General features: G+C 45.8%; 1 protein-coding gene across 1 annotated transcript; it reads left to right on the top strand.

Moving 5' to 3' along the window:
• Positions 1–2,513: 2,513 nt before the first annotated feature.
• LOC128404695 (angiopoietin-related protein 2-like) lies at positions 2,514–26,133 on the top strand. The gene is made up of 6 exons (XM_053370507.1): positions 2,514–2,588; positions 16,584–17,151; positions 18,853–19,018; positions 21,418–21,608; positions 22,701–22,971; positions 24,364–26,133. The coding sequence occupies exons 1-6, from the start codon at positions 2,578–2,580 to the stop codon at positions 24,555–24,557; spliced, it is 1,401 nt and encodes a 466-aa protein (XP_053226482.1). The 5' UTR covers positions 2,514–2,577; the 3' UTR covers positions 24,558–26,133.
• Positions 26,134–27,987: the final 1,854 nt, after the last annotated feature.

Here is a 27,987-nt window from a genome sequence, read left to right as displayed (position 1 = left end):
TGGTATTCGTAGTTATTTCCCAACAGAAACAGCAATGTCCTGCAGCATATATGACTATCATATAAAACGTAGAGCCATTCTCATTCGGTTTCATCTAAGTGGAAACAGCTGAGGAATCTATCATTGGTTGATTTACAACTCCACCAGAAGCCTATTTTTTGCTCCTTTTTGGCACTTAAAATGTTCTAGGGATGGCAGTTTTGAAAAGTTAACCACAGGGTCTCCTGGAAAGCTCCCAGTGCTAGTAATATGCCTTTGATTTTCCAGACTTTAAAATTACTGTATTTATTGGCAGGGTATTATGAATAACACTGACACACACATCTGCTAATGGGCTGTTTCAGCCTTATTAAAGCATCCTCAGGTGCAGTTGTGAATTAATAACTGTAACAGACACAGGTCTAGTAATATGCAAAACATCTTTATACAATATTCGAGAAGGGGAGCCTGTTGCCCTCTAGATGTTGCTGGATTCCCAGTTCCCACCAGGCCCAGTCAACACAGCCACTGGTAAGGGTTGATGGGCGTTCGAGTCCCAACAACATCTGGAGGGCCACAGGTTGCCTTTCTCTGCTTTGTACTCTTAGATGGTTCACTTCCATAGCCAAGGGCTGCCAGGCTCTGCTCCTGTTTCTGTAACTGCATCCAGTTCCAGAGAAATTTAGCATGTTAATTTTCTCCCACCACTTTTTCAATGCTACAAGAAACGTCAGTTCCTAAATTCCTAGCTACCCTGGGTATACTAAGTAGGCACTTGAAGGGGTGGAATCTGGTCTTTAAAATTTCAGCTGCAAGACCAAAATTCAGTGCCTCCCTGCCTCTCACTCTCCATTGTGCTAATTTACTAAGTCATAGTTGTGGTGCCATGTGGCCCCTCTAGGCTCAGTGCACAGTGTGACAGAACCAGTCGTGCCTCCCTCAGTGGCGAAGCTGCATGCTCCAGCACCGGGGGCAGAGAGCAGGCGGGGGCATGGCTGGCACATGTCCCGGGGGCATGGCATGTCGCCCGTGGGGCCTGGCATGCATTCTGGGGGTGTGGCGTGCCGCCCGCAGGGGTATGGCGCCTGGCGCAGTGGGAGGGGTGCGCGGCACGTGTCCGGGGGGCAACAGCGATGGTACCCCCTCCCCAATTGGGCCGGGGGAGGTGTGCTCCCCCCGCCTGCCCCTGCGTTACTCCACCAGTGGCCTCCCTAATTCCACCTCTGCTGTCTGTCTGTCTATGATTAAAAGCATTGCCACAGGGGGAAAACAAGGCAAGCCCACAGGAACCTTGCAATATGTGTCTCCTCCTATTTCTTGTTCTACAGATGGGGCATAAACTGTGGAGTACGGCAGGCTTGGGGAACCCTTTGGCCCTGTGTTTCTGGACTACAATTTCCCTCATCCCTGACGATGCCAATTTAGGATGACAGGAGTTGATCATCATAGAATCATAGAATCATAGAGTTGGAAGAGACCACAAGGGCCATCGAGTCCAACCCCCTGCCAAGCAGGAAACACCATCAGAGCACTCCTGACATATGGTTGTCAAGCCTCTGCTTAAAGACCTCCAAAGAAGGAGACTCCACCACACTCCTAGGCAGCAAATTCCACTGTCGAACAGCTCTTACTGTGTACACATAATCATCTGGAGGGCCACAGATTATGGAGACAGCTTTAGAGGGGCAAGAAAAATCAAGGAAATTTTGTGGGGGAGAGAATGGGAGGACAATGCCAAGGCCCCTAATTCATTCCCTCCCAGCTTAATTTTTCAAGATAAATGAAGTGTAGTGAGATCTGATCATACACTATCTGTTCTGCCTCCTAGTGAGTTGGGGGTTGTTGGATCAGGGGCTTCCTGATGCACAGCACACATTCTTAACTATGTGCACCAGGATAGTTTTGTTTTTTTAAAAAACAGCTTCCTATCCTTAAGCTAAAACAACTGTTTTGGAGAACTGCTTTGCAGACAAGTTGTGGGTAAATTTGATGGAGCCAGGCCAAGATGCTCCAAGTGCCAATAAAACTCTTGTCCATAAGATGTGCCACACCTCCTCTTTTGAAGGGACTATTCCATTGCGCTTCCAGCAGGCCCTGTCCCTGCTGAGAGGAGCTGGGAGGGGAAGCTGCTCACGAGACCTGGAAAGTTGTGGCTGCCAAACTCCAGTTTCTCAACTGAAGAAGCGGAGTGAAAGAGAGAGACAGATGTGTACACAGAGAGCCAGCGAAAGAGCATGCGTGCAGCTCCTCTCAGCAGGGACAGGGCCTGAACAAGCATCTGGAAGGAGCAAGAAGTAAATATTTACAGCTCTTGATTATAAGGTCAAGAATGATATTCCCGTCCCAGGAGGCTGCTTAGCCTCCTGGGGAGGGAAAGACTTGGTTTGCTAGGCACTGCCTAGTGTGGGAAGGATGTGCTGATTGGAGTAGATGGAGCGGCTGGGATTTCCCCATTTGCTCTTTTCTTCTTCTTAAAGGAGATCTGCATTCCCAGCCTTTTTGTAATCTGCTGCTGGATAACTGACAAGCTTAAGCAGAGACCCTCCACACCCTTAAGGAGGTTCACAGAAAAGCTCAACTTTGGAAACCTGAAGCCCTATGAATTACAGGTAAGCACAATCTCAATTTCCCCCCTAATGTTTAGTATGGATCTTGAAAGTGGCTTTCAGTGTTCACCAGAAAGAGGGGAAACATTTTATGTGATTCTGGTGTAAGATCTGAAGTGGGGGGAAATCATGCATGAGATGTCCAAGTTTCTAGATGCAGAAACTGTTCTCACATTTCACTCTGGGCAGTTTGCTTTCCTGGTAGTCTTTATACCCTTAACACAGCAACACAGCAATAGGGAACCTGTGGCCTTCCACATGTGTTCTGCTGGCTGGGACTGATGGGAGTAGAATCTGCAGCTGTTGCTGGAATCCACATATTCCCCTACCCAGAATGCCTACTTGTACTTTGTTGTAGGACACTTCTGTTAGAGGTGTTATTTCTCAAACCAGCTTTATTCCAACTGGAGTCCTAATTCTTCTCTAGCCACCTTTCCAGCCAAGGTGTGAACACACAGAGGTGTTGATACGATGGACGGGGCAGAGGAAGGGCGGGGGGCGGGCTACCCTGGGTGTCACCACTGAGGGGGGTGACAAAATGCCGAGCAGCACTCTCTGCGGGGCCTGCAGTGCACCCGAGCCACACGTCTCTCCTGGGAGAGACACACTGGCTTGGGCACCCGCAGGCTCCATGCTACCCCAAACGGTCCATCTGCCACCTCCCCCTTAGCTGTAGGGTAGCTGAGTGGGAGGAGGCAAGTAGACTCCTCGGAAGCCTCGTGAAGTGTCCTGCCCCAGGCGCCGGATTGGCTTGCTCCACTGCTGCTGATGGAGATGTATTTAAACAACCCTTGGGTGCACACAAACAGAAACAGCAAAGTTGTGTTGTGTTTTTAAACCTGATACAGCGTATGGTTAACAGAAGAAAAATATTGGGGTTCACTCAAGGTCCTACAACAGCTCCCACAGCTTGCTGCCATGTTTTGAGTCTTAATTTGCTAGGGTGATCAGATAGCAGAGAAGACAGAGCTTTTACTTTTGTCATGGAAGAACGAATTCTAGTATGCAAAGGGTACCAAAATTCTCTCTTCTCTGACATTATTATGGCTATACACAGTACAATTATTTAGAGATTTCAACGGGAGGAGAGAGGGTCCATTGTGCAAGCAATGGGAACTAAACTGCTCTCTCCTTTTTGCTTTAATATACCCACCAACTTGTGCTGAAGATAGCTTTGATAGATCCTCTGTTGCTGAGGCCCCTTTGGTAGGAGAAGTGTTAGCTGTTCTGCTCAGCCAGTATAAACATCAAGTAGCCAGTAAGAAAAAGCTTCTTGGATCATGGGAAAGCTCCCACTGCCCAAGTAAATAAGCTCAGGAGAAGCCAGTTCAATGATACTGTTAGCAGGAAATGCTTCCAAATTGTGTGGAAGGCACAAAACTGCAGTCAGTAAGACTCACTGCAGACAGTCACATACATAGACAATTCATTGGGTGTAAGTGTGTCAGTAATTACCCATTCCAGCATGTTCAGTTTCCTGATGCTGCAGTTAACACTTTTTAGATAGCATTGCACACCAAGATTCTGGCCTTTTATGCTTTGGACAGTACCTTCTGAAGACCCAACAGATGTTGTTGCTCCATCGTCCTTGACAATGTGGTTGTGGTGCCTGGGATGGATGGACTCAACATCAAGGGGGGTCCCCTATACCTGGGCTGCAGGCTGCAGTGTTAGGCCAGGTCAGGAGCATTCTTCTCCAGAAGAAGGCCTCCACTGGTGCATAAGTGCCTAGCTTGTAGCAATGGTGTAGCTTGGGTTTCCAGCGCCCGGGGCCATGCTGAGCATTCAACTGCTTAACAGTGTCTCTGTCACCTAGGAGATTGGAGCCGCAGAGATAAGAAAAGAGTCTTTCCATTGTTTGGAGAGGTCACTTTCAGGTTCTCGTGGAGAAGCTGTTTTCAATTGAGCCCAGTGATGGAAGCTCGCAGCTGTACCGGGTGTTGACATTTTGCACCCCTAACAATTTTGCACCTGGGGCAACCGCCACTGTGCCCCACCCACTACACCACTGATTTGTAGTGTCTCATGTAGGAGGAAGGTGTGGAACAAGTGGCTGCCCTGCACATGTCACATGCAGGAGCTGTCCATGCATTTTGAAGTAGCACCCACCCCCTCATCAAGGCTGCCACATGTGCTGTCATGCAGCAAGCTGCACCCCGCACTTGCGTCGCCATCCTGCTGGATCATTGTAGTACCATGAGAGGGCAAAGGGGTGGATGGAGGAGATCACACCTCATGCATTTCATTCTTTATTAATAGTAGTACACAACTAAAACTGCCAGAAGAGGAAGTTGGATGTCATATTCTGATGGGCTGAAGTGTGCAGCTCAGAGAATTTAACACTTTTTTCTGGCACTGGGATGATGTCTGATTTGCAAGGCAGGATGAGGGCCTGGCGAGCAAGGAAGACAGAGAGCCAGGACTTTGGGAGTTCCTGGCTCTGGAAAGAATGTGAGTTGAAATGGGTTGATTTGAAAGAAGGGATTGGGCTCTTTGAGTTCTGTCTGAAGCAGCCAGACGCAATAAGCAGCCAGGTAAAGCCAATAATATATTTGATTGGACTGGGAGAATGCGCAGTTCCAAGTTACACAGAAGCCAAGCAATCCAGAAAAGTTTCCAGTTCTCATCTATATTTAGAACAAAGTTACTTATTAATGGATGTATTTTTATTTCTTTCCCTTCAGCTCAGTTCTGTGTCTGAGAACAAGAGAGCAAATGTGTATTTTAGGATTCCTGGATTCTGTTCCTAACGCTTGAATGTTTTTTTGGAGTGTGGGGAGGCAGGGAGAGGAGTGATACTTGTGAATAATGAAGACAGTATCCCAACTGTGTTATACATCCCTGAGTCAGGCCATACTGATGTCTAAGGTGAAATCTCTGTTTAGAAATGGGAATATAGTAGATCTGAAAGATCCTGCCACTTCATGCCACAAATGGAACACAGGAGCCAACTCCAAAGGCCAAGATCACGTTATGGGGATAAAATATTTGAGGGGACTGAAATGGGAGGTATTTCAATGAGTAATCCAAAATTCAGAGAGCCAGCTGTCCTGGATTATGTCTACAGTTTCCACCCAGAAAGTTTAATGTTACAGTTGCATCAAAGGGAGAAGTGTGCTTTGCATTACATATTTTCCTACTTTGCATAATATTTTCATTAAAAACAATCAAGAAGCAGGTTCACTTCACATGGGAAAGCACAATGTGCATGTTCAGTAGCACTATAACCGGCTTCCTCAACCTCGGCCCTCCAGATGTTCTTGGCCTACAACTCCCATGATCCCTAGGTAGCAAGACCAGTGGTCAGGGATGATGGGAACTGTAGTCTCAAAACATCTGGAGGGCCAAAGTTGAGGAAGCCTGCACTATAATATGACTTTTAAAATATTTATTTTAAAAAATCTACAGATGCTCAAAAGCACCCTGGTCGGGGTCCAGAGAACTATTTGTGCAGAGAAGGTGACTTGGGAGGTGCTGATTAACAAATCAGAAAAGCCGTGGAGCAGTAATCCCTTGATTTCTATCACATGCTAAGCAATCCTATTAATATCTAAATCATGATCATGAAACACATGCTTTATGGAATTCTTTTTATTTCTGCATTTGCAATTTTAAAATTGTAAATGGGCTGGAGGAGATGCTCTTTTCTTCTTTTGAATTCACTGTTGGAATTCAGATTGCTGAGAACAGGGGAAGGCAACCTAAGGCCCGGGGGCCAGATGCGGCCCAATCGCCTTCTCAATCTGGCCCACAGACGGTCCAGGAATGTGTGCTTTTATTTAAAATGCATCTCTGGGTTATTTTATAGGGACGCGGGTGGCACTGTGGGTTAAACCACAGAGCCTAGGACTCTGTGGTTTAGATCAGAAGGATCAGAAGGTCGGCAGTTTGAATCCCCGCAACGGGGTGAGCTCCCGTTGCTCGGTCCCTGCTCCTGCCAACCTAGCAGTTCGAAAGCACACCAGTGCAAGTAGATAAATAGGTACTGCTCTGGTGGGAAGGTAAACAGCATTTCTGTTCACTGCTCTGGTTTGCCAGAAGTGGCTTAGTCATGCTGGCCACATGACCTGGAAGCTGTACGCCGGATCCCTCGGCCAATAAAGCGAGATGAGCGCCGCAATCCCAGAGTCGTTCAGGACTGGACCTAATGGTCAGGGGTCCCTTTACCTTTTTACTGGGTTATTTGTCAGGCATAGGAGTTCGTTCATTTTTTCCCCCCAAAATATAGTCCGGCCCACCAAACAGCTGAAAAAAGTTGCTGACCCCTGGCTGAGAATATCAGCTTTCATGTTTCTTGTGACTAAGTTTGAAAACCTGAAAGCAGCAACTATAAAAGGTTCTCTTTAGGGTTCTCTTTCTTCTTAGAGTCTAACTATTTTGGGCCCCTTCATTTTTTTTTTTTTTATAATATTTTTTATTACGTTTCTTTCCAAATTTTATACATTACAAGGAGTTTACAAGAAACCATTTTTTTTTTTTTTTTAACAAAAATCCCAAATTGGACTTCCCCACCCCTTCCGATTCTGCGTTCTTTATATTAACAATGTCAGCAATTTGTTACCTTATGTCATACCTTATTGTAACTTTTACATGTTATGTATCTATATTCAATGTATTATGTCAGAATTTTTATACCTTTAAAATAAACATAACATGTTCAATTTCATATTATCTCCTTTTCTCTTTTATCACTTAGTTTACTATTTACTTAATCATAATTGCTAAAGCGTATCATTTTCAAATCATGCACCGTCTTAAAATTCATACAGTTTGTAATACTTTTGCAAGTAGTCTTTAAACTTTTTCCAGTCCGCCTCAATTGTCTCTACATCCAAATCTCGGATTCTGCCGGTCAGTTCAGCTATCTCCATGTAGTCCATCAACTGCGTCTGCCATTCCTCCAGCGTGGGTAAATCTTGTGTCTTCCAGTTCTTTGCGATGAGTATTCTTGCTGCTGTACTAGCATACATAAACAAAGTTCTGTCCTTCTTTAACACTTTCTGGTCTACCATGCCCAGCAGGAAGGCCTCTGGTTTCTTGGGAAAGGTATACCTAAATACCTTTTTCAACTCATTGTAAATCATTTCCCAGAAAGCCTTAACCTTTGGGCATGTCCACCAGAGGTGAAAGAAAGTCCCCTCTGCTTCCTTACACTTCCAACATTTATTGTCCGACAGGTGATGTATCTTAGCTAACTTGACTGGGGTCATGTACCACCGGTATATCATTTTCATAATGTTTTCCTTCAAGGCCGTACTGGCCGTAAATTTCATTCCGGTGTTCCATAACCTTTCCCAGTCTTCAAACATAATGTTGTGTCCAACATCCTGCGCCCATTTAATCATAGCAGATTTAACTGTCTCATCCTGTAAATTCCACATAAGCAGCAAGTTATACATTCTAGATAACAGCTTTGTCTTTGGTTCTAACAATTCTGTCTCTAGTTTCGACTTTTCCACCTGGAAACCAACTTTTTTGTCCATTTTGAAAACCTCTTGAATTTGAGCATAATGTAGCCAGTCTCGCACCTTATTTTTTAGTTTGTCCTGGCTCTGCAACTTCCAATTGTCTCCAATTTTTTCAGTCAATTCCCAATATTTCGGCCAATAGGCCTCCATATTGGGTCTTTTTCGGGCCTTGGCCTCCACTGGTGATAACCACCTCGGAGTTTTACTCTCTAGTAAGTCTTTATATTTCATCCAGACTGCAAAAATTGCTTTTCTGACAATGTGGCTTTTAAACAATTTATGTGCTTTAACCTTGTCGTACCATAGGTATGCGTGCCATCCAAAAGCATTATTAAAACCTTCCAGATCTAGGACATCGGTGTTTTCCAACAAAAACCAATCTTTCAACCAGCAGAAGGCTGCAGCTTCATAATACAACCTCAAGTCCGGCAGGGCAAACCCCCCTCTTTCTTTCGATTCTGTTAATATTTTAAACTTTATTCGGGGCTTTTTGCCCTGCCAGATAAATCTAGATATATCCTTCTGCCATTTTCCAAAGCAATCCACTCTGTCCACGATCTGTAAGGTTTGAAACAAAAATAACATTTTCGGCAACACATTCATTTTTATAGCTGCAATTCTTCCCAACAAGGAAAGTTTCAATCTTGACCAAATTTCTAAATCCTTTTTAACTTCCAACCAACATTTCTCATAATTATCCTTAAATAAATTCAAATTCTTGGAGGACAAATAGATCCCAAGGTATTTCACTTTTTTAACCACATTCAGTTCTGTTTCTCTCTGAAACCCCTCTGTTTCTGTAATTGTTAAATTTTTGGTCAGAACCTTAGTTTTTTGTTTATTCAACCTAAATCCCGCCACCCGACCAAATTCAGATATAAGTTCGAGAACTCTTTTGGTACTGGATTCTGGCTCCTGCAGTGTCAAAACTAGGTCATCTGCAAAAGCTTTCAGTTTATATTGTTTCACTCCGACCTCTATCCCTTGTACCAACCGGTCCTCTCTGATCATATTCAATAGCACCTCCAGGACTGAAATAAATAACAGAGGGGATAGAGGGCACCCTTGTCGTGTCCCTTTTTCAATTTTAAATTCCTCCGTCACCACATTGTTCACTATTAATTTAGCTTTTTGTTCTGAATAGATTGCATGTAATCCATTCTCAAACCCCCGTCCCACTCCCATCCCCTCCAAGTTCTTCTTCATAAACATCCAAGATATATTGTCAAATGCTTTCTCCGCATCAATAAAGATTAACACCGCCCTTGTGTTCCTGTTAGTCTGCAAAAGTTCTAAAATGTCAATGATGTTTCTAGTGTTCTCATATAAATGTCTACCAGGGAGAAAGCCAGCTTGGTCTTTATGAATTACTTCATTTAAGACTTTTTTAAGTCTATTTGCCAAAATGTCTGCAAATATTTTGTAATCCACATTTAGGAGTGAGATGGGACGGTAGTTTTTAAGCTGAGTCTTTTCAGATTCTGACTTAGGTATCAATGTGATGAAGGCTTCTTTCCACGTTTCTGGTGCCCTCTTCCCATCCATAATCTGGTTACATACCTCCAACAAAGGTTGTATCAAATAGTCCTTCAGAACCTTGTAATATTTGGAGGTAAGTCCATCCGGGCCTGGAGATTTGCCTAGTTGCATATTCTGAATGGCACCTTCAATTTCCTGTGTGGTTATTATAGAGTTCAAGATTGATCTTATTTTGGGCCCCTTCAGACCAGACGAGGGTAGGTGAGGCAGTTGCCTCAGGGTGTCAGACTCTGGGTAGTTGGATCCACCTCCTGCACTTGTCGGCCACCTCCTCCTCCTCCTCCTCCTCGGTTGCGTGACCACCATGCATCACGCTCCCACTAGCCAGTGTGTGCATTTTTGTACACATTACATGGCTGGAGAACTGCATTATAAAATCAAGAAAAATTGGAATTTTGAAGGATGGCTGTGTTTGTGTTCTCATGTTGTTTCAGAATGCACAAATTTAAAAGGTTCCACCTTAAATGTGACCAAAATGGAATTTTCCCACAATTCCTACGTTGAAGTAACTTTGAGACTTCCATTTGTGCTACAGTTTCTAAGCAAGGGTTTGGGACTTTCCAGCATGGGTACGAGAAGCTTCCCCTTTGTCCTCCGTTTTCTCCAGGAAAACCTGTTCTTTACCGCTGGATCAGAACAAACAGTGTTTCCCAGGGAGAGTGGCAGGACAAAGGGAAACTACTTGGACCCCTGCCTGAAAGTCCCAAACCTGTGCCTAGAAATTGCAGCACAAACAGAAGTCTGAAATAGCCCTTTCAGGCAACTTGGCTGGGGGTTGCCTTCTTGCCTTTGATCACATTTCTATGCCAACCAGATACTCTTCTGGCATAGAAAGGTGGTGGCATATAGAAATCTGGTCAAAGGCAAGATGGCAAGTAATCCCCCTCAGTCAAGTTGCCTGAAGGAGGCCACGTCTAGAGAATGGAATTTCCCCTCTGCAGAGAACCATCCATTGGTACCATTTGCATTTTACTATTTGAATCTCCCTTTCTCCGCTTGACGTCTGACATGAGAACAGGGTCAGGGGTGATGAGGAGGTTAAAGAGCAGTGATAAGCCCCATATGGCGCTGCCCAGGGAGCCTGGGAATGGACCCTGTGTTTACACAGGAAAGAGGCGCCATCTGTAGCCAGGCGGGCAGGCGCTTGCTCTCTTCAACTTCCCTCCCCTCAAGCCTCAGGAGACACTGCTCTAACTAAATCTGTGCTCTTGATTCCTCCCTAGACTCTGCCTGGAGTTGGTTAGAGTGAAGCCCCACTCTGTGTTTGTCCTTGCTTGCTCACAGAACATTTCACAGCACTGGCAGGCAGCAAACCATTTTAGTAAAGTATAACATCATCACACATGAGGTCTATGTAAGCTTTGTTGTCAGCTACAAACACAAATGTTGACCGAGCCATGTAGCAGGTGTTTGATTTTCCTTCTGAATTCTCTCACAGATTAATAGCATCCATGTATGGGAATTGTGCAAAAGCACAAGGAAATGTATATTTTAATCATTGGTATTTGTAAAATCATGAACCTTCACATGCAGTATTTTTATTGTCTCTATGGAATGCTCAGCTACTCAGTTTCAGAGACAGATATATCGGTCTAAGAGCTGTGGGGCTGGTTTAAGAGCCTTTAATGCATTCAATGCAATGAATGAAAAACTGGTTCTGTCTGGTTATCTGCATGCTTAATTCTGAACCAGGAGAAAGCCAGCCATAGAAGACACTTACTGACTCCCCAAAAGATCTCCCAACATACTTTTCTTCCTCTCTGTGGAGTTTTTTTAATTAAGGAGTGTGTGCGTGCATGTGTGAGCACACACATCAAAATGTATATGTGCCCCTTTAATATTTATTTACCGGTAAATAGGTTGATGAGCTTTCTGAAACACATGGGGAGGTGCAACATGAGGAGGTGTAACAATCTTGGCCTTCACCTTTGGTTGTTGTGGAGAATCCAGACTTCCTTTCCTGTGAATCTAGTGCATTCCAAGCATGGGCATAGCCGGGCGGGGGGGGGGGGGAGCTGCCGCCTTGATCAAGTAAAACAATAGAAATACTTAACTAACTGACCATGTTGGTTCTGCCACTGCCCCAAACAAAAGTCCTGGCTACGCCCATGATTCTAAGGGGGACAGTTGTGAAGGAAGACACAAACTACTCCCTGTTTCTCTTCCAGAACTGAACAACTGTCCTCTGAATAATGTATTTCACCTAATTGGCTAGATGTCCCATGATGAATGTGACTTGACCCTTAGGCGTTCAGGCTTGATGGAGAATTCTGTCCTATGGAGTATAGACTAGGCTATGGAGTAAGGAGGAGGAGGGTCTGAGTGGAAGTACTTTGGGTATATACAGGATATAGGGTGGACAGGAGAAAGAAGAGGTTGGAGGCTTGTGAACCTTTGGCTGTCGTATAGAAGATTTGCTGACATTGCTTTCTATACTACTTTTAAATAATCCTTTTCAGGATTATTTTCAGCCAGCTACCCAAACAAGGAAGATGGTGAACTTGAACCAAAAGTAGTCTGGGTGATGGATGGATTATAAGAAAGATGAGCCTCTCAGAATCATGCCCTATGGAGCAGAGGGGTTAGTTTGGTTTCTGAGGCAAGACTTGCCTGTTTCTGAGGATGAAGGCTCTTCTCCATTCTCTCATTTTCCTGGAAGGTTGGGCACAAGTGTTTCCACTGAGCTGAAGGCAGTTTGATAGAGGGATCATTGCTTGTGATGCTTTGCATGCCCAACTTTCATCTCCAATAAACAGATTTTGCAGGTTTGACTAGTGGCTGCATCATGCATGGGGGGGGGGGAGTGCGTGTGTTCCCTGTACAAAGTAAAACTTGTTCCAAACCACTTTCAACTCTCTTTAAAAAGAACTTTCATGTGCCTCCAACTGCACTGTCTTGTGCTACATCCCATCCCTACTGTGGAATTCCAGATCCATTAATGGGAACTGCAAGGCAGCAGCCAAGAAGCAGGAAGTATATAACTGCCTGTCTCAGTGGTGGTGACTTTAATGGCCTTTCCTGAGCCAAACTGGATCCATTTCCCAGTGCATATTGGCAACGGCTGTTGGCATTGAAGCACAAGGCCTTTAGATCCAGTCCTGTAAATTCAGAGCAACAACGCAGCACACACACCCCATTAAAATCTCTATCTACTTTATTTACTTTGTTTGTAGACAAAGGAGGGGAAAGGGAGGACGGGAAGGAAACCTGGTTCTTCAACAGCTGAAAGTTCTTCTCAATCTCCCATTTTGCTATTTGGCTTGCCCCCCTCTGAGGGGGAATCAGGGGCAGAGCTACCTGCCATGGCACCTGGAGCGGCACAGAGGCGGGGCTAACCAGCCCACAGGAGTGGGGCTAGCCGCCCGCACAGCGAGCGTCCCTAGCCACCCACCCCCCACATGGTGAGCATGGGGGGACGCTGGTCTCCCACCGCAGCAGCATCCCTAGCAGCCCACCGCCCGCATGAGCGTCCAGGGGCACCACCTGCTATTATGAAAATAAAACAAAACTTGTAAAAGCTACTCACTCTAGACCAGCCTTTCTCAACCTTGAGATCTCATATGTTGTTGGACTACCACTCCCACCATCCCTGATTGCTGCCCTTGCTGGCTGTATGGCTGTACATAATGGGAACTGTAGTCCAGACCATCTGGGAACTAAGCTTGAGAAAGGCTGATCCAGACCCACAGTCACAATATTCACTTGCTTTGGGGAAGGAAAGTAGACCGATTCTCTTCATTTCAGTGGGAATATTCATTTCAGTGTATGAAGCTGTCATCTACTGCAATAAATTCCCTTTTGAAACAATGGAACCATCCAAAAACAGGGTCCCTGTCCAAAATCATGGAAGCTGCAAGGGCCAGTTGACATGACTAGGCTCCATTGAAATAAACACAAAGAACAAATAAGGCAAAGAATGGTGTCTGATAGGCAATTGAGTTGGTGACACAGATAGACCAAATAGGGATGAATGATGGGGAATAGCAGTAATGGGGTGTTCATCTTTTATGGAGTATCATCCAGCCATTGCATCCTGTATTTTCCTTATGCTGGTTCTGTCTTTTCTCATGCAGAAAGGCTTTTTATTTTTTAATAGTGGGAGAATAGTTTAATCTCCAGTGACATAGATGCTTTTAGTATTACTCTTCCAACATTTTAAATGGGCCCTGATTTGAAAGTGACATATTGGGAAAGTGGACCTATCACAGCTTAGCATACATTAATTGTAATATTTGTGGTGGGTTCCTGTGAACTACAAGTTTGCACCCTGCAAGAAGACACTTGCTGCACTCAGAAAGGCAAGAGTGATGCTCAGTCGATTGCCAGACAATGTGCCCATGACTACTGACTAAAGCTGTGTCAGAGCACCCAACTTGCTGCTGACACCAGCAAAACAAAATGTAATGAAGGCACGAAGAAAGCCTTTGGACCAACAGTTGGTAAAATTGCGCTGCTGAAAACCTTTTCTGGAGAGATCATCACAGACCTCAGCAAGAAGATGAAGCAATGTGCAGAGCACTATAAAGAATGGTACTTGCAGGGAAACATGGTATCTGACACAGCAGTCAACAGTATCCAGACTCTGTCTGTCTTGGAAGAAATAGAGGTGTCTCCCCCAGTGAGCTGAAAAATGCCATCAATGCTCAGGCCCAGGACAGGATGGAATCCAAAGAGAAGCGCTGGAAGCCGGTTTCAATTCCTCCTCATGACACACCTCCACAGGCTCCTCTTGCAGCGTTGGGAACAAGATTCCATGCCACATGCCTTGTGACACTCTACAGCAGGCGTAGGCAATCTAAGGCCCGGGGGCTGGATGCGGCCCAATCGCCTTCTCAATCCGGCCTGCGGATGGTCCAGGAATCAGCACGCTTTTATATGAGTAGAATGTGTCCTTTTATTTAAAATGCATCTCTGGGTTATTTGTGGGGCATAGGAATTTGTTCATATTTTTTTTCAAAATATAGTCCGGCCCACCACATGGTCTGAGGGACGCTGGACCGGCCCACAGCTGAAAAAGGTTGCTGACCCCTACTCTACATGAACAAAGGTGACCGGCATGACTAACAACACGGAATCTTGTTGCTGAGTACTGTAGGAAACATCTTTGCTCACATAGTTCTCAACAGATTCAGTTACTCCCTCACTGGGTCCATCTTGAGTTACAATGCGGCTTTAGAGCTTAGAGGTCAACAGTCAATGTGATTTTCTCACTGTGTCAGCTGCAGGAGAAATGCTGAGAGCTGAGACACCCGTGTATATTGCCTTAATAGACCTGATGAAGGCCTTTGACATTGTCAGCTGGAAAGGACGTCACACTGCTCAACTAGATAATCTCCACAATCTGATCATGTTCTTGCACGAGAACATCCAGTATGACAGTTCATTCTCAGACACCTTCTCCCTGTTGCTGTCCTATGCCTTCAGTGCATCTGAAGATGGTGTGCAACTGGGGTCTGTTCAACCTGCCATGTCTCCGTGCCAAGACAAAAGTGTGCTGGGTCTGAGAAATGCTGTTTGCAGATAACGCAGTCTTGACAGTACACTCAAAGGAAGCTCTGCAGGAACTCATCAACTCTTTTGCTCAAGTCTGCAGGGAGTTCAGCCTTACCATCAGCCTGACAAAGACCAACATCTTTGGTCAGGATATCACTGGCACTCCATGCATTGGTGCCCACACACTTGAAGTGGTGGACAATTTTTTCTGCCTGGGTTTAACCATAACCAGCAATGACGCCGAGCTGGAGAAGCCTATTGGTAAGGCAGCTATGACAATGGCTCCCCTATCCAAAAGGGTTTGGGGGAACGTGGTGCCATTTATGCCAATCCATATCAAAGGTCTACCAGGCTTGTATGTTGAGTACGCTGCCTTATGAAAGTGAGCTGTGGGCAACGTACACTCCCCAGGAGTGATGCCTCAATTCCTTCCACATGTGCTGTGTCAGGAAGATTTTAGGCAAACCAAAGATTCCTCTTTCCACCAGTTGTCACATGCTGAGGGTGTTATGTATGCATGCAGTGCAGGCCTAGGCCTTCTGGCCTCCTGGAGCTCAGGAGCGTCATCTGCATAACAAAAGAGGGAGAGGATTCTAAAACCCTCCAATGACATTGTTAGTAGCTGGCAGGCTGCCAATCCCTGCAGAGATGGGGCCAGTCTTGTGATTTGCTAATTGCAGCATTAAGGTGACCTGTCACAGGCGGTGTTTGCGTTTTGCCAAGTGCCCCTTTTGTCATTCTTGTTCTTCTTGTTCCTGATGCTCCAAAAAATCCTTCTTGAGCTGAATCTTGGTCTTGGGTCATGCCAGAACCCACCTACACCTCAGAGGGAATAACTGAATTTCAATCACCATATTTGAAGAAGCTATTATTTCAGTAAATGATACAAATTACCTCAGGGTCTGTAATCAGAGTGTACACGTTCATCTGATTTAAAACAATAATGTAGAGGTCTTGCACAAGAGCACTTTATCATAATCTCAGTATTTCATTGTTGCTGTGGGGGTTTTTTGGCCAAGGAAATGTGTGGTTGTCACAGCAGTTATAGAAACTTCCAGGGTCACCCACACTCATCAAATCAAAGACCAGATTGATATAGCTAAGTATCACTCTTTCACAAGACCATTAAAAATAATTTATAAAATGGAAATGGATATTGCCCTACCACCAAAAGCACAAGTTGTTGCTGCTGCTGCTAAATAACATGTTGTTGCTACCCTAGTTTCTGAAACCATGGTCCCAGACCTCCCCTATTCATAAACAAACTCTGCTCTTTTGACTCACAAATGAAAATAACTATTGGGGTAGGTTTTTCCAAAATATTTCCTTCTGTACAGGAAATATTTGGGATCAGTAAGAATCAAGATCAGGATTGCTCCCCTGTACTATTTCAGTCACGCGGTTTGTGTACTTATGGATCTGTTTACCTTGTGCACTTCTGAACATTTGTTTTATTTATGACACCTTTGAATTCTTACAAGCGCCTTTCTTCTAATAGCATGGAGCCTCAGTACCTGGTGGTGGTGGTGCTGAGTCTGGCCAGGCCAGGCCTGTCAGGTGTCGAACCACTGACGGGGCCGAAGTGCACCTACACCTTCATCTTGCCGCAGCAGAAGTTCACGGGGGCCGTGTGCTGGAGCAGCGTGCGCCTTCCCCCGGAGCCTCCGGGCCTCAATCGCTCTGAGGTGGCCGAACTGCGTGATCAGCTGCACCACCAGCAGGCCCAGATGGAGGAGCTGCGCCGACTAGTGGAGGTGGACGGGGCCGTGGTGAGTGAAGTCAAGGCCCTGCGCAAGGAAAGCCGCAACATCAATGCTCGTGTCACCCAGCTGTACACTCAGCTGCTTCATGAGATCCTCCAGCGACGAGAGCGGCCAGTGCAGACCTCACAGCTTGAAGGGAGGGTGGCCAACGCCTCTGCCGAGGCCTTGCGCGTGGCGGCCAGTTATCGCCAGCTGGAAGGGAAGTACCATGCCCTGGCTGCCCTGGTCAACAACCAGAGTGCCCTCATCAGCCAACTGGAGAGAGACTGCCAGCAAGGAGCCAGTGGCCGGGGGAGCCCACAGGTACTCCTCAAACTGAACTGGGAGACAGAAATGGGAGAAATTAAAAGGGTCGCTAGAGCCAGTCATCCGGTGCTACTTGGCCTGCTGTGCCTGAAAACATAAATAAGGAAGGACTAGGGCAGACTTCAGCGATGGTGGAGTCCTGGAAGCTGCCCAAGGATACCTGGTGCTGATGCTGACCCTGGGAAAGGGAAGGGATGTGACAACAGCAATGCCAGGAAGACAGGAGCTGATGGGTTCTAAACCATAGCTAGGCCCCACGCTACACTCTCCCTCCGGAAAGCTGTGTCCTCTAATCCTAGGTGTACATGGTCTAGTACGGTACTTTTGCTGAGTGTACCGCTTCAAATTGTATGTTCAAACTCACATGGCAGAATGCTGCTGTAGCCATAATAGTAATAATAATAATAATAATAATAATAATAATAATAATAATAAAAATAACAAATCAATGTAGAAAACAAGCATGTTAGGGAAAAGAGTTTCAGCATAGCTTCTTCCCATACATGCTAATTTTCCATGTTTGTTTTTGAATGGAGGAGTATTCCGGCATGTGAGCCCCATCTGCAGCCTGAAGGCAAAGAGCGCTAAGCAACCTTTGACTCTTCAGTTGTTGCTGGACTCCAACTCCCATGAACCTCAGAATGGCCAGTGGTCATGGGAGTTATAGTCCAACACCTGCAGTACTACAAGTTCCCATCCCTAATTTACTGAAAAATGGAAGTATTTGATTGATGCTCAGAGCCAATCTCTTTTTGCCCCATGACTGCGCCCTGTTCAAAAAGGTTTCTGAGCCTGAGCCCTGGTTCAAATTAAACCCTGCATAGAAAAACGCTATGGTGGCCCTCCCACACAACCTGATTTTTCAGCAAATGGTTCTTTCTATGTCTGCAAATGGTTGCTCCATTTCTACATGTCCAGCAACTGTTGATAGCACAAGAGCCCTGATAGAAAAAGGACGTTAATCCTTTTTACTAATTCCCTCTTTACAACCTTTTCCAACGTGGGCAATGAACCCTGGGAGAACCCTTTTTGTGTCGTTGCTATTTGCCCATCTCCCCCTTCGCTTGCCCACGACCACTTCGATCTATGGAATTTTCGTTCTGCCCTTACAAGGAATCCGTCTTTTAACATGGCAGCATTGCTCATGCTGCAAAACTCCCTGCCTGTTAACAACAAGCAGACACCATCACTGCAATGCTTCTGATTGCCTGATAGAAATGCCTTTCCTTTTGGTAGGCCTACCAAGACTTCTATTATGTACTTTTATTATGTATGTTTTTAAAAATTCTTTAGATTTTGTCTGTATTTTTATAATTTTGTTATATCTACTTGTTTTTAAAGTTTGCTGATTTCATCAGCATTTTTGATAAATATTTTAGTTAACCTCAGCTGTCGAAATTTTCTTGATTAAAAAATAGGATTAAGTGGTCTATAAATGTTGTTAATTTAAAAAAATGGCTCCAGTGGAGTTAGGACAAAATACAGTCGGTCCTAGTCTAGCTTTTGGGTTTCCTGGAAGCATATTTATCACACTTAGAACTGCCGCCTTATTTTCTGGTTGTGCTCCTGTGCCTTTAAGAGCCACTTGAACGTGCTCTAAATCCCCTGCTGCCCTTGAACTAAATGATGCTGCACTCGAACTATACTTTTTTAGTTCTCCTATGTTTTTAGTGTGTTATTTCTCCTTTCTCTCCACAGCCCCCCCTGGTGCCAGTGGTGCCTCACAACCCTGCAAGCATCGCCAATGAGAGCAGGGTCCATTTTGATGCCGTCAATGACATCCAGAGAGACCGGCCACACAAGGCGGCAGTGCCACAGGGCGGCACTCTTCAGCCGCCTGCTGTCGTGCCCACCAAATCCACAGGTCAGACAGAGAGAGCAAGTCTATTAGGAAGCAGCAGCGCAGAGGCTGTGCAGGGCAAATGCCAACAGCACCAACCTCTGCCGCCATGAAGCCTAGTTCACACAAAGAACCAATGAGATGGTAAAACCACTCCTGTGGATAGTGGATAAACGTTCCTCTCTATAAGAGCTCCCTGCACAGAGAGCCCAAGAGGTCAGGCAGACACGTTTTTGCCAGCTTTCTCTCTATTATGCTACTTTTGTACCTGCGGGGGCTATAGGTCTAATGTCTCCCCAAAACTCAAATGGCAAGTGCTTCTGTTTATCTGACCCCCCCCCCAAATATCTTTGGAGTGTTAGCATCCCAAATTCTGCTGGCATTACCTTCTTAAAACAGGCAAGCGACTACCAGCTACCACTGTGATTATTCCATTGCTATCTGCTGTCCCTGATAAAACATTTAACTGATCATCCTGGGCTCTTAGCAAACCATCAGCCTAACAATTACTCAATTGATGGTTATTCGGATGGTCTAACATCTGAAACAAATCCAAAGTACCTATTTTCCTTTGGGAAATGTGACAAGCTATACACTCCATGATAGGGTAGCCTGTGAATGATATCTCATTTCTCCGCTTTCCTTCCATTTATGTCATGGGGACCTCCTGCTCCTTCCCTGAGGCATCTGCAGCCAAGAGCCAAGAAGGACTGGTGTGGCATACACAAGCAAAACCACCGCCTTCTTAATTTGGGATCCTCCAGTCCCCTGGCCTAGTATTGACATTTGAGTGAACTTCAAAGAGCAATTGCTAGTGGAGGGCCACTGATTTATTGTCATAAATTTGCATACTGAAGGAATGATCGCTGGGTGTGGAGCACATTTCCGCCCGCAGTCAAACCGCAGCTTTCTGAACATCATGCCCTCTATCTAACCTTTTGCTCTCTTAGTAGTCTGCCATGCCCTGTCTGTGACCTTTGTCTCTTTCGATTAAACATTGTGCAAGGGGAAAGTGGCGCGGTGGAAACAGGTGCCAGAATAACCTGTACCACCCTTCGATCTCAGGACTGGAAGATGTGTAAAGGTCACAGTCCAAAATGTATCTGTCTGGTTTTGCATATTGTGCCAATAAGAGGAGCTTCGGCAGAGCTAGCTGGCAGCTTGCCTGTGCACAGGTCACCTGCATCCAGCCTCCTGTCATCATCCGTTATTCCTACACATACCATTAGCTACTGCAAGCCAGATAGATAGAGGCAGTTGTATCTCTTACTGGTGGGCAAAACCAAAAGGTATGTGTATCACAGTATGCCTGCCCCTAGGTCTGACCTTCCTATGGCCTGTGGCCGACTAATGCTGGAGGCACAAATCTGTTGGGACTTGTGGTGTGCATTTAAATAACTGGGACCTGCATAGGAGCCCTGCAATGCTCTCATGTACACTTACTAAATGAAGCGCCTGAGATTCTACTAATATATCTTCTACTAATACATAATAATATACCTCAGGTAAGCTCATGAAGAAAGCTTTTATTTTCCCACTGGTGTTTAGAAGACCCCTGAGACATTTGCCTGATGAAGATTTCTATGAAACTCAAAAGTTTGCACAGCCCTTCACCAACCCAAATTTGGCCAATAAAATGTGCATTTCCCCTGCTTTGTTTCTCTTATCCTTTATGAAATGTTTCATGTTACAATAAACATGTGAGGTAGATTAGCTCTGACAGAGAGTGCTTCTAAATAGGAGCTCAGTGTTGTGATATCACAAATGGGTTTCTGGCAATAGGTTTTTCCTTTTCCTTTTTACATATGGGGTGGCATTTTTATGCCAACACTGTTGTGTGGACACTGGAAAAAAACTTGCATGCATGAGAAGCACAGATCCCATCTGGAAATACCAAAAAGGCCGTCCAAGTGAGACAGGGCATCACCCTACCTGTGCTACAGAACTCAATGAGAACCTCCAAACTAGCCCCTGTAATTAGCTGCCCCTACTTTGTTCATCACAGGTGAACATGTGGGTGGCGCTGTGGGTTAAATCACTGAGCCTATTGGGCTTGCCGATCAGAAGGTCGGCGGTTTGAATCCCCGCGACGGGGTGAGCTCCTGTTGCTCGGTCCCTGCTCCTGACAACCTAGCAGTTCGAAAGCACGTCAAAGTGCAAGTAAATAAATAGGTACCACTCCGGCGGAAAGGTAAACGGCGTTTCTGTGCGCTGCTCTGGTTCGCCAGAAGCGGCTTAGTCATGCTGACCACATGACCTGGAAGCTGTACACCGGCTCCCTCGGCCAATAAAGCGAGATGAGCGCCGCAACCCCTGAGTCATTTGCGACTGGACCTAATGGTCAGCAGTCCCTTTACCTTTACCTTGTTCATCACACCATGTTATTCGGTCCCTGTTCATTAGTTTTTCTCTTCCTGGCACAGGGCCATGGCGTGACTGTCAAGCAGCTCAACAGAATGGGCAGACCAGCGGCATCACCATGCTACAACCAACTGGTGCCCGGGGAATCATCCAGACCTGGTGTGACCAGGAGTATGATGGGGGTGGTTGGACCGTCATCCAGCGGCGGCAGGATGGGTCGGTCAACTTCTTTATCACCTGGCAACACTACAAGGTGTGTTGAGGATGTGGCTCCAGGTGCCACAGGAAGGGGAGAGCAAGGAGATGAAGGGGTCCAAGCTTGTGAGGAAAGCTGGGCTGGGGGGAAAGGTGGACCTATGGGATGCAGAGGGTCACTTGGGGTTAGAGTCAGAGATCTGGAGGCTCATGGTGGAGCTGGGACTTATAGGCTGAAATCAGAGTCACAGGTGATAGGTGATACCAGAGGCCAGGTTCAGATATACTGCTCTTTCATGGGTATTCAGCCTTCAGTTTAGTTGCCCCAAGTTGAATTTGTAGGAAATATTTGGGGATAGGAATTCCTGATATGCAAAAGGTTTGCAGCAGCACACCTATGAATCTGGTCTTGACACAAAGCAAGGGTTACTCTGCCACCTGCTGTGCTATGGCCACTTAGTCAGATGGAGGCAAAAACACGTTAAGTAATGGACTGAAAACATGAGCTAAGGCCCAAATAGATGTGATAATGAGGGCAGCCATGTTTGTTCAGTCACATGGCAATCCCATTCTTGCAGTGTGTGTGTGTGTGTGTGTGTGTGTGTCTAGTCTTAAGATAAAAATATGTGAACTTTCGGGGACCTGCTGGCAAAGTGGACCATAGAATGCTCTTATCAGGAGACCTCTGTATTAAGGGGTGAAAGCTTCCTAGATTTTTCTCAGGGTTTCCTTCTCTCTTTTTCCATTACTCCAGAGGTATGGGTTGAATCTGGCTCCATCATGGAGTCTCAGTTGTCTCCTGGTCTCCAGTAGCAGAGTCAGAGTCCTGCACGGGATCTCGTTCCTTAGCAGCCTCTGACTCTCACGTCTTGCTGCTGGACTCAGGGTCATCACCACACATGGCAGCTGACTTTGGGCATTGAGCTAGCATGGTGTATGTATGCTTTGCTGGTTTCCTGCTGCAAAAGGATCCCACATATCTCTGCAAGAGAGCTAAGTGTGCCACAGGCCCCAAAGTGGCCTGGGAAGGAAGTGGGTGTATTAGCTCACTCTTCTACCCTATGGCTAGCACCAACTGTTCCCCTACAGCCAGGGCCCACCTGCTAACATCTTACTTGCTGTGTTTCCCCCTGCCCTGCTCCACCTTCAGAATGGTTTTGGGAACTTGGAAGGAGAACACTGGCTGGGCCTCGAGTTCATTCACTGGCTGACTCGCCAGGGCCCATATGTGCTGAGGGTTACCATGGAAGACTGGAGTGGGCGGCAGGCATACGCAGAATACAGCACCTTTGCCCTAGAACCTGAGAATGATTTCTACCGGTTGCGGCTGGGGCGCTATCAAGGCAACGCTGGTGATTCCCTCTCCTGGCATAATGGCCGACAGTTCAGCACCCTCGACCGTGACCATGATGCTTACTCAGGTAAGGATGGAGAAGGGAGATGGCTAAAAGAGGACACCAAGAGCTGGGGAGGAAGGTGTTGTTTGTTCCTTATCTTTCTATCACTTTTATCCTTTTTTATCATCGATCCGGACTGATTGGAAGGGTGCCTGCCTGCCTGCCATGCTGCATCCTCCTCATGGCACCCTCCATGCCCCGCCCTCCAGACGTGCCCGCCTGGGCGCTCAGCCGCCGTGTCTGAAAGTCTAGAGAAGAGGTAGACAAAAATATAGAAGAAGAAGAAGAGTTTGGATTTGATATCCTGCCTTTCACTCCCCTTCAGGAGTCTCAAAGTGGCTAACATTCTCCTTTCCCTTCCTCCCCCACAACAAACACTCTGTGAGGTGAGTGGGGCTGAGAGACTTCAAAGAAGTGTGACTGGCCCAAGGTCACCCAGCAGCTGCATGTGGAGGAGCGGAGACGCGAACCCGGTTCCCCAGATTACGAGTCCACCGCTCTTAACCACTACACCACACCAGTATCCAAGCAAATCATTATTCCTATAGTAGCTATTAGACCTGTTTCTCTTGTATCAGATTCTGAGAGCACGATATTCTGCACTCCAAGGAGCTTTACCTCACAGCTCACAGCTCCAAACTCTGTCTCATTTGCCCACAGTATTCAGAACTGCAAAAGTGGCTCTAAACTGTTTCTCTTCTGATCCCACCAGCTGGAGGGTGCCACCTTCCTAGACTGATGGATGCTGCATTCTGAGGCTGGAGAGAGATTCCCAGCCATCAAGAGAACTTTGTCTGCTTGTGCTAGCTCCTGTATTAAGCAGACACCTGGCTAACAAAGGGCAGAACCCTTAATAGCACTGTATGGAATCCATCTATGAAGTCCAGACCTCTCACGGAGGCACACTAAGAAGAGCCTCAGATGATGATTGCATGGTTTGAGTCAGTTCATATGGAGAGATGTGGTCCTGGAAGTATTGTGGTTCTGAGCCATTTAAGACTTTCTAGCTCAAAAGCAGCACTTTGAATTGGACCTGGAAACTAATTAACAGACAGTGCAGTCATGACAGGATTGGTGTAATATGCTCAAACCATCTTGTCCCAGTGAGCAACCTGGTTGCCAAATTCTGCAGGGGAGGGGAACGTGTGGCCGTCCTTATGTTGCTGGATGACCTCTCTCATCCTCCCTCTCCATTAGCCATGCTGCCTGGAGCTGACAGAAGTTGAAGTTCCCCATCTCTATTCTAACAGCATCTGATTTCAGGATTTGATTCATGGGCACAGCTGCCCCCCCCAAAAAATCAATAGAAATACATAGCTGAGGTTCTGCCCTCCTCCCCCCCCCAAAAAAAATCCTGGCCATGCCCATGGTTTGATGATAAATTATTTATTCCCCACCCCTCTTCTTTTCCCACAGGCAACTGTGCCCACTTCCAGAAAGGTGGTTGGTGGTACAATATGTGTGCCCACTCCAACCTTAATGGTGTCTGGTACAAAGGAGGGCACTACCGAAGCCGCTATCAGGACGGAGTCTACTGGGCAGAGTTTCGTGGCGGTGCCTACTCACTCCGCAAGGTGGTCATGATGATCCGGTCTCCACAAGGCACCTGATTTCTGTACCTGGGAGTAAGAAAGGACGCATACCAAGGGCAGGTCTAGATATTTAAAAACAGGAGTCACTGAGCTCTGAAAGCTCACTTGCCATGTTCTCAGTCAGACGTACAGCCTCCTTCTCAAAGCAAGCTCCTTCTAGTGCCAGTGACCTGTAGAAACTGTGGGTGCACTACGCTAGCGGGGGGGGGGGGCTTGTGGCATTCCCTGAGCAGTTGTTCAGATTTTAAAAGAACATTTTCCCCTTTAAAAAATAACTGAAAATAATTAACGAAGGTGCCAAATGATGTTTTAAATGTACATGCAGCACCTTAAACAATTAACAGTCAGCACCTGTAAAAAATTTGGAAATAAAATTCCTAAAGCGAGGGGGGTGTTCAGCAAAATTGAAGAGAGAATTAGCATATGGGGGGAGGTGTTTGTTATTTTCAGTGGGTGCTTCTAGGTGGGGTCTCCTTACACCTGCAAGTTTTTCACAGTGTCCACATAAGTGGCATCAAAATGCTAGCCTGAACTTTCCACCTCATTAAATTTGGATTTGTCAATTTTGGAGGAAATCCAGTGAAGTTAAAAACAAACAAATACTGTAAACAAAACAGCTTGTTGCCAGAAACCTTTGGTAGCTGAACGGCCTGCAAGCACTCATCTAGAAACACATGTTTTAAATCTGACGACACATGTTTTAAATCTGCAGCTTTATACTTACATACCTGGGAGTAAGCCACACATGAGTCAATGAGTGGAGGTGTATAGGACTGCATCATCTTCACTCTCTACAATCCAGGTGTAACAACCCAGTTTGTTGTGACATGTGAAGCCTTGGGGGCTGCATTCTCCCCATCACATGCCAAAAAAGGAAATAAAATACTTCAGTTCCCCTAATTAGAAGCACAGTTTGTTGCTGTGTGCAAACTTTGCAAATGACAGTGTGTTCAAACTATGATTTCTTAACTATCCAGGATTATGTGGTTTGTTCCATGCTGCTGTATACTCCTCCCTCCCCACATTGTGGAACTGGTTACTCTTGCAGAGGCTGAAACACCCCGTGGTAGAAAACAACACTGCAGCGATTTAAGGATCGCCACTTTCATAATGCTAACAGAAGGGTCATTAGCACTGCTGTAGCAGACTCTGGGCTCATCCAGACTTCTGTGCCGTGTTTCTTGGCACAAGTGTGTACTTTAAAGCTCTGTGTCCAAGCATTTTTTTGTTTTTGGTTGCCTTATGCTTTCCCTGCAAAAGCCGAGTCTACTGCCGAGTCTGTGCAAACGGAAATCATCAAAAAACCCAAATTGCCATTTGTTCTGATTCAGCATTAAAAAACGGACATTTGTATACAGTGGTACCTCTGGTTAAGAACTTAATTCGTTCTGGAGGTCCGTTCTTAGCCTGAAACTGTTCTTAACCTGAAGCACCACTTTAACTAATGGGGCCTCCCGCTGCCGCCGCGCCACTGCTATGTGATTTCTGTTCTCATCCTGAAGCAAAGTTCTTAACCCAAGGTACTATTTCTGGGTTAGCGGAATCTGTAACCTGAAGCGTATGTAACCCGAGGTACCACTATATGCCCAAGAAATGGCAGAGCAAGAAAGTGAGGAGCTGGGCCTGATGGTAAAGTCCTGACAAGAGGCTCCCCATTCATGCCATAAACTCTAGAGTTAACACAGTTCCCAGTGATCTATTCTGATTGGAAAAGGCTTAAGGAAAGGTCCTCCCCATCCTTTTTTCAGAGATGGAAACCTGAGGCACAGTAGAGCTAGCGGTGAAAGAAAGCCATGATTTCCACTCCAGTCTGGATTTGACACAACCAGCACTGCTTCTGTTCCCCTACAGTTCTGTTTCTGCCAAATATTATGTTATTTATCTTGCTGTCCATTATTCAGCTTAAGGTGCATAACTTGTGTAACTGACAACTGTTTATAGAATCATAGAGTTGGAAGAGACCACAAGGGCCATCGAGTCCAACCCCCTGCCAAGCAGGAAACACCATCAGAGCACTCCTGACATATGGTTGTCAAGCCTCTGCTTAAAGACCTCCAAAGAAGGAGACTCCACCACACTCCTTGGCAGCAAATTCCACTGTCGAACAGCTCTTACTGTCAGGAAGTTCTTCCTAATGTTTAGGTGGAATCTTCTTTCCTGCTGTTTGGATCCATTGCTCCGTGTCCGCTTCTCTGGAGCAGCAGAAAACAACCTTTCTCCCTCCTCTATGTGACATCCTTTTATATATTTGAACATGGCTATCATATCACCCCTTATCCTCCTCTACATAACTTACATTCATTTCAATGTAAAGGAAACAGCAAAACATAACAATAATTAGGCATTAATTAGAACTCACAATATATTATACAAATCCCATAAATGAAGCAAAATGTATTTATTTTGCATAAACCTATTTTGTTCACTTAAATTTGAAATTCTCTGGCAAGGAAGTCTACAATCTGCCCTAAAAATAAAGTATGCAAGTCTATTAGTTCTTTCAGATTGGTTGGGTATACTTTTTTTGACTACTAGCAGAGTTCTTCCAGGTTGTGAATGTCCTTTGACAAGGCACACAAACCCAGCCTCCTGGACACAGTGGAACCTTGGAAGCCGAACGCCTTGAAACTCGAACGTTCAGGCCCCCGAACGACTGAAAAACGGAAGTGAATGTTCCGGTTTTCGAAGATTTTTGGAAGCCAAATGTCTGGCACGACTTCCAATTGAGTTCAGTAACCCACTTTTATCCATCCATCTATCCTGCAAACTCCCAAACACGCTGGTGGATTCTTTCTTGGCTCCTCCACCCGTGCTTGATCTCCTTGCCCATCTCCCAGCCTGATTCCCCTCCACCCCCAGCCAGATCTTCACAGCCTCCTGCCCACCCAAGGCCCCAGGACCGGGGATCGCTGTATGGATTCCCTCCCCTCTTGAAAATGTTTGCGTACTTTCTCCTCTTCCTCACCCTCATTTTTTCCGGGGTTGCTTCCCCCTCCCCCTTGCACAGAATGAGACTCTTTCACCAAAGCCTTTTCTTACCAGACAAAGGGGTCGTTTTATTTTGCAGGAGGTTTAAGGGTTTGTGTGGCTTTGTTTTCCGTGTATATTTTGCCTTTTATTGATGTTAAATTTAATGTAGAGCTTGCTGTTTAGTGTAAAGCATACCACAGATCCTCCCTCTTCAGAAGACTAAGGCTGCCTTTTCACAGCATTTGAATGACTCTTGTGGTGTATTTTTTTAAAATACAACAACAACAACCACCACCCCACTTTGCAATGCTGCTTCCTCTATCAGTGTGTTGTATCCCTACATGAAAAACAAGAATTTAAGACTCCAAACAACCTGAGACTTCAGTTCTTCTGAATGCAGTTATTCCATAATTGCTCTGAAGTGGTCTCATTGTCTCCTTACAGAGTGCTACGCTGAGGTCTGTCTGTTTTTGGTACT

The sequence above is a fragment of the Podarcis raffonei genome, chromosome 17, assembly GCF_027172205.1.
Source record: "Podarcis raffonei isolate rPodRaf1 chromosome 17, rPodRaf1.pri, whole genome shotgun sequence".
Taxonomy (NCBI): Eukaryota; Metazoa; Chordata; class Lepidosauria; order Squamata; family Lacertidae; genus Podarcis; species Podarcis raffonei.
This window is presented reverse-complemented; position numbering and strand designations above follow the sequence as displayed.